General features: G+C 40.2%; 2 protein-coding genes across 4 annotated transcripts in view; one reads left to right on the top strand and one right to left on the bottom strand.

The window, feature by feature from the left end:
• Positions 1-5,559, bottom strand: part of LOC136752580 (beta-1,3-galactosyltransferase 2) — a 22,434-nt gene extending 16,875 nt beyond the window's left edge. Inside the window, exons 1-2 of one of the 2 annotated variants that reach the window (XM_066708025.1) lie at positions 992-1,072; positions 149-215 (exon numbers count right to left, since the gene is read on the bottom strand). The gene's annotated coding sequence lies outside the window, so the exon portion shown is untranslated. Of the gene's footprint in view, positions 1-148; positions 216-991; positions 1,073-5,422 lie in introns of those variants that run through there. The other variant, XM_066708028.1, reaches the window with a different exon arrangement.
• acp5a (acid phosphatase 5a, tartrate resistant) overlaps positions 1-11,763 on the top strand; it is a 12,733-nt gene extending 970 nt beyond the window's left edge. Inside the window, exons 1-6 of one of the 2 annotated variants that reach the window (XM_066708030.1) lie at positions 3,337-3,492; positions 5,450-5,540; positions 7,454-7,653; positions 8,571-8,698; positions 8,967-9,312; positions 10,129-11,763. In XM_066708030.1, the coding sequence (XP_066564127.1) occupies positions 5,450-5,540; positions 7,454-7,653; positions 8,571-8,698; positions 8,967-9,312; positions 10,129-10,368 (1,005 nt within the window). In that variant the 5' untranslated portion in view covers positions 3,337-3,492 and the 3' untranslated portion in view covers positions 10,369-11,763. Of the gene's footprint in view, positions 1-3,336; positions 3,493-5,449; positions 5,541-7,453; positions 7,654-8,570; positions 8,699-8,966; positions 9,313-10,128 lie in introns of those variants that run through there. The other variant, XM_066708029.1, reaches the window with a different exon arrangement.

Raw genomic sequence — 11,763 nt, 5'->3', positions numbered from 1 at the left:
GACCTTTCTTTTGTTGCTCAGAATAACCACTGCAAAAGTATGTGCCGTTTAGTTTTCTACTGTTTTGTAGCTACCTTTTGGGGTTTTGGCAGCACTGTTCTGGTATAGCGACATTTTACATTTTTACATCAAACTTTCCACACTGCACCTTGCTTATCTGCGAGACCAATCGATTACCTCCTGCGCCGACCACCACTGCACCCAGACTGACAAACCTGCAACACAACACAGTTCAGGGTTTTCCAATATAACATGAGAAAATCCTTTTATATTATTTTTTTTGTCCCAGCGTATAACGAAGCCATATACAGAAGTGTATATCCAAATCTATACAATAACTCCACCATGTCAGACAACAACACGAAATCAGTCTAGGCTATATTTGTTAATAGTTGTTGTTGGTCTTTTATAGTGATTTTGTTTGACATTTTAACTACCAACCAGCTATACCATTTTATTGCACCATTATCCATTTCCTGGTTTATGAGGAGATCCATAATTCATTTAGTTCATTCTTCTATTGAAAGGGACCTATAAAGACCAGAAGGGTTAATTGCAAATAAACATTCTGGAAACACTTGTAAAAGTCAGGCTTGTCTATGACGATGATGATGATCATGGTTATAATAATATTCAGTAAAATAGCCGACTCATTTATCCAAGGTGATTTACAAGGTTTTCCATGGACTAACATATGGTGTGCTATTGTATGTGCAACATCACAGCAGTAAGAACAATCATTGCATAAATTCATCCACATTTTACAATGAAATACAGTAAGGTTTCAGACTGCTTTACTGTTATTTTCTAAAATGATGCATCTTATGATTATCCTACCATCACCGTTTCCAAGAAACTGTGATGCCAAATAAAAGAGGGGAAATGCAGCATTTGATTTCAAAGTTTTCATTTCTAATTGCTATATGCATCTATAAAGCATTGCTACAAATTGTCACCCCTCCTTCCTGCATGTGATGAAGAAATTTCCAACCTGCTGCTCAGCCGTGGGTTCAGAGAAATTAGATTTGCTTCCCACTTATCTGCTTTCCCTGGTTCCTCCGTGGAGTCTGTGGATTTTGATAAATTCTGACCTCTTGCAGCTTCAGATAACCTGACTTGAGGAAAAACAAACCCATGACTGTTGATAATCTTACTCTCACATTGGTTAAGTTCTTGTTCAAGGAGACAAATGACAAAGCAGCAAATTCCCACACAATCTAATAAAGAGCTTGTATGCTCAGTATGTGTACATACAGAGATTAAGGTTTTTCTTCTGTGCTGTAGTGGTGCAGCATTCTACCAAACTGCAGATTTCAAAAGCACATTTAATTGTTCTCTCCCTACTTACTGTTCCTTACATAAACATTCCTTTGTTTGACTTCTGCTTTCACAAAATTAATAATTTGAAATAGCACCATTTAGGCTAACTCTCAGAACACATTGCAAGTCAATTTAGTTATTCCAAGTTAGTTTAATAATTGAAGCACATTTAATGGGGTCTGTTATTGGCGTTTCCAGGTTCCTGCCTTAAGTTGCATTTAAGGAGGGGGCACTTGCGCTACCAACATGCTTTAGACCATTGTGCAACACTAAAACCCTTCCCCCAGCACATTATCAGATTTGAGAAATATGGGCTGAAGTGCTTTGCACACCAGAAGTAGGTAATCCAGTTAAGCAAATTCGACTCCCCTCTCCCATATCAATTTGTTCCATTTCAAAATGTATTATGTCTGATGTAAGCCATCAATGGCAGCTACACATACTGACTGCGTGAACTTACTTTGTGTGTATTTGCAGACACGTATATGCAAGCTAAGAAAAAAGTTAAATACGCTGATTCATATGTCGATCAGCCACTCATTCACTTCAGATTTAATATGATTCATTGGAGTTGCAATGCAAATTTGAACAGACCGTAGACGGATACCTCACGTTTCTGAGAATAGTTTGGGACTATATTTTGGGAACACTCTGCAGTTCCAAAAGCACGCTTGGGTGTGTGAAATGAGCCCAGTGGAAAGTCTGTGTTTTGCATAGGAAAATTTAATGGGACTGATCTCAGGCCTTCCTGATGAGTATGAGTCAGTCAGAACTTCCAAAAACACCAATATATATATATATGCAGAAAAAACACAGACATGAGTTATAGTCAGTGCTGTCTAGCTTTTAAAATAAACCATATGGAACCAGTTAGCATTGTTAATGGCCTTGTAGGATGAAACCAGAAGGAAAACAAATGCAGAACCCATGTATAGAACAATATTTAAAACTCCAGGACCCTTTACGTCCTCTGGGACCTGAGTTCCATTAACCAAGAAGGTAACTTGCTTAGTTGACTGACTGGCTAACGTGTTAGTGAGCCATTTAAAGTGCACTAAGAAAACAAACTGGAATTGAAATGTAGTTGCACTAGAGTTGGACCTTTAAGATGTATTAAATCGCAGGTGGCTTCCTGTTCAGGTTGCCGATACCCAGTCAGTGACCTCTTACATGGTTGGTTTCATTTGATCCTAACCTGTTCCATCATTAAATAATGATGTGATTAATTGGTTGAATGTAACGCTGCTTTTCAATCTCCCGACATCCCGGGAAGGAGGGGGGGGGGGGGCAATATCTTGGGTAAATCAAATAAATAATCATGACCAAGAAAGTCACGAAATGTATTGAGTAATTGGGAGCTGCTATTGCAATGCGTAAACCAGCAAACAGTTTCCCCCCACCCCGCATGCCTGGAGTCTAACACCCCTGTGTTAGAGTGAAACAAAATACTGAGAGTTAGTGGCTAGCCGCTTGTAGGTATTTATTATTTTATCATCATTTTAAATGGGTTGTTTTTCCTCCTCCTTTTTTATTTCCAGTGAAGTTCTTACTGATACTTTCAAGTACATTACTGCAGTTTTTGTTTTTGTGAGGTTAAGTATATGACAATTTGCTTACATTCAACGAGTTTTGAATACAGTACAGTGTTTAATAGATGTTCATTCATTCCTTATCCCTATTGGAGTGGCATTGACTCCTTCTGGAGAAACTTTAGTGATTGTGTAGGATTTGGGCTAGAAAAACACAGCTTGATTGTACTATCAGCCACAGGAGCGATATAGCATGTTGCAGTCTGGGCCTATGCAGTGTTAAAGGCTCATGGAAAAAGAAAAAAAACACATCAGTAATCGAGGCTTAAATATCAAACAATAGTGGTCACATGCAGGCCGAGTGGTTTGTCCTGACACTACACTGAGTCATGCACCCATCAGCATTATAGTTCATGTGCACACAGACTCTCTCACCCCCCCAAATTCCCCCCCAACCTAACCAACTTCTCTAACCTTTGGCATAGCAATTTCTGTCTTTTCACGTGTTGATTAAATGCACCAAAGAGACGTGTGATTGTGTGTGTGTGTGTAGTGTTGATATAGTATTTAACACAGGAGGTCTGACTTCACAAGCTGTGAAAACAGCACTTGAACTAGAGTTGAAGGGAATCCAAGACTCAGAGTAAGTATATGCCTATTGCACATTACGGTTAAATGAAACGCATGTTTTATATTAGAATTGGGGAACTGTTAACTGTTGTGACTGTGAGATATAAGCAGTACAACTCTTGTGGAGATTTACTGAACTTAGATTGGAGGGAATGTATTGTATGTATGTATGTATGTATTTATTTATTTATTTATTTTGGTCTGTGTGCGTGTGTTGGGAGGGGGTATAGAAGATTTCTTCTAAAGTTTTGTGGCTTTAGTGTGAGTGTGAGGACAATTGGGGTCTCTAATGCTAAGTTATTTTTAGTAGGCTATAAATCCAGCATTATTTAAGAAGAGATCTGCAACTGGGATTCATTATTATAATTATTTTTACAGGATTGTTTTACTGTCCTGTTTTGCGAAATACAGCTAAACCTTCCCTTTCGTTCCTCTTTGTTTGAATCAGCCTCTCAGAACTAGGATTTAGTAATAAGGGTTTGTGTTCCTATTAGATTAATAACAAAAAAAAGATTCACATACCTAAAACTTTAAAATAAGAATACATCTAAACAAGATAATTTATGTAAATATTAAAAAATAATAATAGCAGGCAACATTTGATTATTTCAGGTTGCTACCTGGATTAGCAATCTTATTACATTCACTCTACAAATTATTTGCCTCAAAAACTTGCAGGAAGCAGCAAATTATAATTCTGACCACACAAAGCCTCAATTCCTCAAATTCAATCTTGACTTGAGTCACCAATGGCTTCCAATCATTAGTGTATCAGTTCCACCCAGACTCCAATTTTCTGGGGACCAAGCTCCATGTATTGCAAGCAAGTCAACTTGGGCTTTACCTCGCATTCAAAACACACATTGTGAAAACAGTGACACGCAATAATGCTGCCTAGTGTTGACGCGTACGCCAGTAGCTTTTTTTTTTTTTTTTTAAATGCTGATTAGAAGAAAAAACGGAAATCCGCATTGTTTTAGTAGTGAAGGATCTTGCATGCTTGGGGGTGTTCGAGCAGCGCGGTCTGATAAGTTGATAATGCAGAGAAGTGACGTTGCGGTTCATTGTTTGATATTGTACAGGAACGACTTGTACGTGCTTTCTCTTCAAGAAACAATTTTGGTACTTTCTCTTTCTCCCTATTCTGACAGTCCTTTAATGTAAGGCTGTTTCCTTGAATAGAGTCCATCGCATCAAAGTCTACAGGGTGTTCTAAGTACATTTCGAATAAGAACTATGAATCTAGCATTGGATAGGAGAAACTCCACTTTTTTGCCTGGCAAAGAGCCAGTTTCAACAGCCTACCAATTGACCTGGCTGTACATGGACATTTCTGAACCATGTAACGTTTCCCTCCACAATGCCTGTTTGGTGGGGGAAAGTATAATCCTATTTGGTTACTATTCCTGATAAGCAGGGGATTTGACTTAATAGTGATAGATTTCATTTCTAGTGGCAATTGTTAAAAAAACATAACTCTTCCTCAAAACGTCCACCTAGCAGTTTGACAAAGAAAAGATAAACAAGTGGTTATTGGGAAAGGTGAGTGTTGAAATATCTGGTTATCCGAATCTGGTTATCTGGTAATCTGAGGCAATCTCCCCCAACCCTGAAGCAGTCTGTCAGTATTAAAGAGTTTCAGATCCGCTGCCTCGTGACACCAACGATGCCTTTAAAGGTCAAACCTGTAACCATTTGACCAAGTCTGCGTGAAAAAGTCTGTGTTCCTGTACAAACAAGTCCAGTGGCTAGCTTCTACAGCGCAATCGGCACCCTGATCTAAACGTCTGAGGAAAGCCTTTCATTCCCGAACTTCAAACAAGAAAGCAGATTGGTGTCAGTTACAGTTGGTGATGGTAGTGGAGTCGTAGGCAGGAGATCAGCCTCACACAAGCAGAGAAATAACATGCGTGGATTGAAAGTGTTAAACCAGTGATACTCACCAACTTCTCCTACCTCCTGTTTGATAGATGGACCTGCCTACACTTCTGCTTTCAGTGTTGCTGTCTGCAGTTCCCTGGTCCTCCTGCTACCCCTACATGGACCAAGACCACCATGACCGTAAGTTGATCAGTCCACTGGTTCTCCTTCACACAACCAGCACTCCACGACTGCCATACAATTGTGTGGTTGCAGTTTGACACTGCTTTCCACACCTACCATTCTCTTTTATTTGTTATTTAACCTGTTTTTCTTGTTTTTGACTTCACTGATGTTTTACAAGGATGGTTTTGAGGTGTATAAGGTGGGACCCAGGCACAGCAGTGAGTCACTGCATAATATTGGTTGATTGGTAGGTTTTAGTTTACTGTAGGCTACATATTTCCACACAATGTTTTGTTAATTGACTCTCCCCACCCGCGAACAAAACATATAACGCACTATCACAATTATAAACCACACGCATCAATTGACACTGACTATCACATTACCCTTACAACTACAACCCAATTAAAGTGCTATACTGACTCCACCCAAAAATTACCCATCTAAAATCAGTTCAGTGGTACCTCATGGTTTCTTAAATTCACCACAGATAGATTGTTTTTCGGTGCTGCTAAGCAATAGTTAACAAATATAATTAAACTATTAACTTTAGAATATAACACTTTAATCAAATAGTAGTTGTCACAGTCAGGTAGAGGTGCAGTGCATTATACATTAAACTATATTCTTCTTTTTAAACTTTTAGTGGCTTTTGGTTTTACCTTAAGTTATGTGCAGATATTCAATGACAAAATATAAGGCATTTAACAACTCCCCATTAAAGTGTATTTGTGCTTTGCATTGCACAACAAAGAAAGGAAATGAGATCTCAACTGATAAAACGGGGAAGACTGCAAGAGATATCCAGGCTGGCACACAGACAGACACAAGTGCATGTTAATAACCGCAGCAAGGGGTTGCATAACTGAACATTATCAATTTCATAATCTTAAATTAGACCGCCATGGAAGTTATAATAGCAAGGCAGTTTTTGCTGCTTCAAAAGTGCAAATTCCAACAGTAGCAGATTAAAGAAGCAGTTTGTTTCCTTCAAAAGTGCATTTGTAAAGGCAGCAGTTTGCTAAGACAGTCCCAGAGTATAGAACAAGGAACAAGGAATGGTTAAACAAAAGTAATAGTCCCACAGCAGATCTTTTACATTTAAAATGAATGAATAAAGACAATCCAAAACTGCCCCATCTGAACACTATCAAAAACAATTAAAAGACATTCTCCTCCCAACGAGTTCTAATGACTTTAAACAAACTGAGTTCCATGAATGTATCCATCCAAAACCAGCATAGCAACTATTTTATTTTTATCTGAAAGACCAAAAACAAGCTCAAAACAAAAACCAACCTGAGTTACACAAAAATGGAAAACATTGGATTTCTCAAGCCTGTTCTTAGTCTTCAGCCATCAGCATCTTGCTGTAATTTCAGTGGAAGCAACTCTAGTCCCGGTAGCCATTGATTTAAGATCAACGAAACAAGCACTGGTGCCAGTGATTCAATCCTAAAAAACAGATGTCGGCAAGAAGTCTTTTAATCCTTCCATCTAAAATATTTCCTTTAGTTCTAAATGTTCAGTAAAACATTTTACATAACCAACATTAATCCAATATGATTTTAACCTAGCAGTGTAGGGTGATTGTGGGCTCAGTAGGATTGTGCGCCTTGTATTTTTTTTTTTTTCTCAGTTGAGGCAACACTGGATTAATACTCTATTAGTCATGCTTGAGGCAAACGGCTCACGCCAAGGGCCTTCAAACCAGGATCTGCAACCCCTTATTATAGAGTTGTCTTCTTCCTCTCGTTGAGTTCTGAATGATTTCATGATTCGTCAGAGTGAACTCATTCTCCCGTGGCTCTTCACACGTAAAAGCTGCCTCCCTATAAATTCTATAACCTGCCGTACCGTGGCTGTCCAGGGCCAGAATGGTAGACATAACCTTATGATGCTTGTTTTTCTTTCTTGTTGCTTCCCAGCTAACAAGACTGCCATCCGGTTCATTGCACTTGGGGACTGGGGGGGGCTGCCCTTCCCTCCCTACATGACACCTATCGAGAAGACAACCGCCCACGAGATGGGCAAGGTGGCTGACAAAATGGGTGCCGATTTCATCCTGGCGCTGGGAGACAACTTTTACTACCATGGTGTGGACAATGTGCACGACCCCAGGTTCCAGGTAAGAGCCAAAGTGAGAGGTGGAAGAGAGAACCCGTTTCTCCAGATGCAAAACCTGATACGAGATCTCCAGATTGCTCTCCCTTTGTGTGATTTATTTGCATATGTTTGTATCCTGATTCACGTCTTCAGATTCTAAAGAACTATAATGTATAGTTTACTATACATAGATCTCTATGAACAAGAGGAAGTTGTTCTATTTGAGTCGAGTCAAGCCAATAATAGAGTAGAGGTGGGCAGGTTAGATCCACAGTGCAACGAAAACCTCGGCTCTATGTCGCTTTCTCGGAGCTCCCTTCTAGACTGCCATTCGGGGCCTAGAGAGTAAGTCCTTACGTCCTGCGGGTTTGTTTCAGGTAGCTTCAGATAGTCGATCAGTCGAGACCTGGGAGAATTTGGACAAATGGCGAGTTCAAATTAGGGATGGAAAAGCAGCTAGACTGATACGAATGATTTATTATTATTATTATTATTATTATTATTATTATTATTATTTTTATTTCTTGGCAGACGCCCTTATCCAGGGCGACTTACAACATAAGTGCAAACAAAGTGCAAAAATACAGAGAAGTACAAAGCATCAATCATTACAAATTCAATTTAGCTAAAATGGCAATTCAAAATACATTTTACAAATTCCAATTTCCAATTTACACAAGTACAGTAAGTGACTTCCTACATCCTGGATGGTGAAAGCGAAGTGCTGTCAAGATGTAGGGTCACAGACAAGGGCTACGGGAAAGGGAGCAAGGAGGAAATCCCAACTGTGGGTGTTCAGTATTCTTCTGTTTCAGTTATCCAATTTATTTATTAGCAGATGCTCTTACTCAGGACACCTTTGACAAAATATTTGTATTTTTAAATGAAACTGTACAGTTAGAGCACAACAAATACTATCATATCATCTTTCCCTGGCAGGAGACCTTTGAGCGGGTCTTCACAGCGGACTCCCTGGAGGATGTGCCCTGGTACGTCATCGCTGGCAACCATGATCACATTGGCAATGTGGAGGCCCAGATCCAATACAGCCAGTTCTCCAAAAGATGGTAACATTCACCTCCTGTCTGCTTATTTATGCATTTAATTATACTAGTATAGTGTACACTGAATCGCACTCAAGACCAGGCCTTCTATTGCCTTGATTGTGTTGATTTTAACATGCCGCACGATCGGCAGATGAGGAGATTGGGGGCCAGGTCTGCGTTGGCTGGCCACACAACTCCCACATTTTGAAAATGAGGCCTGATCGATGTGTGGGACCCCTCCCTCTTAAACCATCTCTGTGTCCTCCCCCCGCGCGCTGTCTTGCCCCAGGCACTTCCCTTATTACTACTATGAGCTGAACTTCCGGGTGCCCAAAACCAACACCAAGTTGACGATCCTCATGGTGGACACCATACTGCTCTGCGGGAACTCCGACGACCACCTCGACGAGAAGCCCCGGGGTCCTGTCGATTCCGTCCAGGCCAATCGGCAGCTGCAGTGGCTGACCCAGCGCATGGAGAACTCCCAGGCTGACTTCCTGCTGGTGGCCGGCCACTACCCCGTGTGGTCGGTGGCCAAGCACGGGCCCACAGAGTGCCTGCTGGAAAAACTGCGCCCCTTGCTGCTCAAGTACAAAGCCACGGCCTACCTCTGTGGCCATGACCACAACCTTCAGGTGCGCGTCCCCCTTTTTCCACCCAGCTGGGTTAAACATCACACTGGTTGAGCTTGCTTGCAGGAATCCCTAGGCTGAGACCGAATAAAATTTCAGTGCTCAACTTTTCTCGAATGACCAACTTCTACTCTATTGTTTATTTTGTTGTCAGAGGTCACTTGCTATATTTTGATGAATAAGAAAAACAAATATGGGTATAAATTGGTCATTTGCGATTCACAGGTGGCTGAAAGTCTGTGGTCTAGGCCCCAGTCCACATGAGAGCTGTTAGATTTGATTTTAGTTGCTGCAGTAACTGTAATCAGCATTCAATCATCACTATAGAGATCGCTGCACAGTCCCTCACAGAACCTCTTCACATTTTAAGCTGCCTATCCTACTTACAGTTACTGCTACTGATGTACTAGTGTGGACGAACTGTATTCATGAAAAACATACCTGCTGCTTGGGTTTTAACAGCAGTTATTCCTTTCTCTAGATTGAGCTTGTGCTTTTGCAATTCTTGTTCCAAATGAAGGCCCTTTTCCCTGCCTTCAAATCACACTAATGCAACTTTAGACGGCATGATTCTCCTACAAAGAATATTAGGCCATGACGGATTACTTCTATTTTACTGTCAGAAGATGCTGGTGTGGTATAACACTAATCTCCTGCCTACAGCTTGCCTGCTTTGTTGCTGCGCTTCACCAGTTTTTGTCAGCGGGTGGTGTTGATCTGTTCCACATAATGTGACATCCGTGGATCTGTTTCCTGTCAAGTGCAAATGATTTTCTCTGTCACTGCCCCGAGAGTAACAGCCTCTTCTTCCCCTCACAGTATCTGGAGGAATCCGGTGTGGGGTATGTGGTCAGTGGAGCGGGCAACTTTCTGGAGAACATCCAGGAACACAGGAAGTCTGTCCCTAATGGTTCCCTCAAGTTCTTCTCCGGCCAATCCAGCACCCTGGGCGGCTTTGCACATGTGGAGGTCACCAATACCCAAATGACCATAACCTTCATCCAGGCCAGGGGGACATCCCTGTATCGCACTGTGCTCCCTCGCCGCACTGCCCCCTAAAGTCAGGAGGACCACAAAGTGCCCTTCACACAATGCCTATTGACTTCTGTCTCTTATTAGTTTTATTTTTGCCTTTAAATTGCATCCTTATCTTCATTAAGTATAGATAATTGACTTGTACACACGTACCATTTACTTCTGTTGTAGGGGGCTCTATGATCTTAAGATTCGCACATTTTCACAAATTTGATGAGCTCTTGAAAGACTAGTTGAAATGTAATGTTTACCAGCAGCTATTCTGCCTCATTAAGGCTGTGCTGATGGTGATCCTGTATTGATTTATGCAGTGAATAATTCTTCAATTAAGGAAAATAGTTCTTGGTATGTTTCAGTATTGATGGCAGGTACATCACTAAAAAGAACAAATGACAAATTAAGCAAAGAATGGCTTTAATGTTTCTCTTCAGACTTTCTGGCTGTGAATTTTTAATCCCCAGTCCACTGTAATTTACCTCAGTGCAGTCTCAATGCAACATCTAAAGATCAGTGCATTTCCCCAATCAGCCATCACCCAATCAGAACAACTCTCAGTCTTAGATTGTGTTCACCACAATCTGCCCGTGTCGCAGTGCTTGTTTTGAATTCCAGATGCAATGATCTGGAACGAGATCTGTAGTCTTCTGCCAGGTTTTGTTGTCAATACATCTGTTTAAATCATGGAAATGGTTAACAGGAGATTAACAGTTCAAATACTTTGACACTGATGTCTTTGTAAGCATGTTTGCAAGAATTCTGTATTCTAGAATTTGCCATTGTTAACATTTAATTTGGCCAGATCTAATGTTGCCATGCCCGTTTGATTTGTGTGTTTAAAATAGTTGTATTAAAAAAAAGAGGAAAAAGGTTTTACTTTGATTTTAAGTTTTAAAACATAATTTTAAGTGTTTGTATTAGTGTGCATATTTGTTTGTATGCAAGAAAATATAATGATACCCATACTTTGTGCCAAGTTTTGCTGTTGTTCATTATATAATGCTTCAAAAAACATGTTTTACTTTCAGGCACATCTGAAAGTATATAGTTAATTAAAAAAACCTAATGGGACAGAGCCAACAATTTTATTTTTGGAAATTGATTTACAATAAAGAGATGGGCTGTAGGATTTTATCAGGAACACAAAATCAAGGAATGAGAAATTTTACAATCATACAACAATTTCCTTCAGGTACATGTTTTTCTCCTTGGTAAGGTGGCTTATAGTTTGGGGTCACTATGGTGCTTAAATGTATAGTTTTGGGACAGAGAATACAAATTTCCCAGATTGCTTTGCTCTCTCCCATACTTGTTTCTTCTGTTTTGTGTCAATAAGTGATTGATTTTGACAACGTAGCACACTCGAACTGGTCAAAATCATGTTTCCTGTATCAGAATAAATCACCCTTTGGACTTGCATAA

This window comes from Amia ocellicauda, chromosome 7 (genome assembly GCF_036373705.1).
Source record: "Amia ocellicauda isolate fAmiCal2 chromosome 7, fAmiCal2.hap1, whole genome shotgun sequence".
In the NCBI taxonomy this organism is placed as follows: domain Eukaryota; kingdom Metazoa; phylum Chordata; class Actinopteri; order Amiiformes; family Amiidae; genus Amia; species Amia ocellicauda.
The sequence above is the reverse complement of the archived record's forward strand: the minus strand, read 5'-3'. Positions and strand labels throughout refer to the sequence as shown.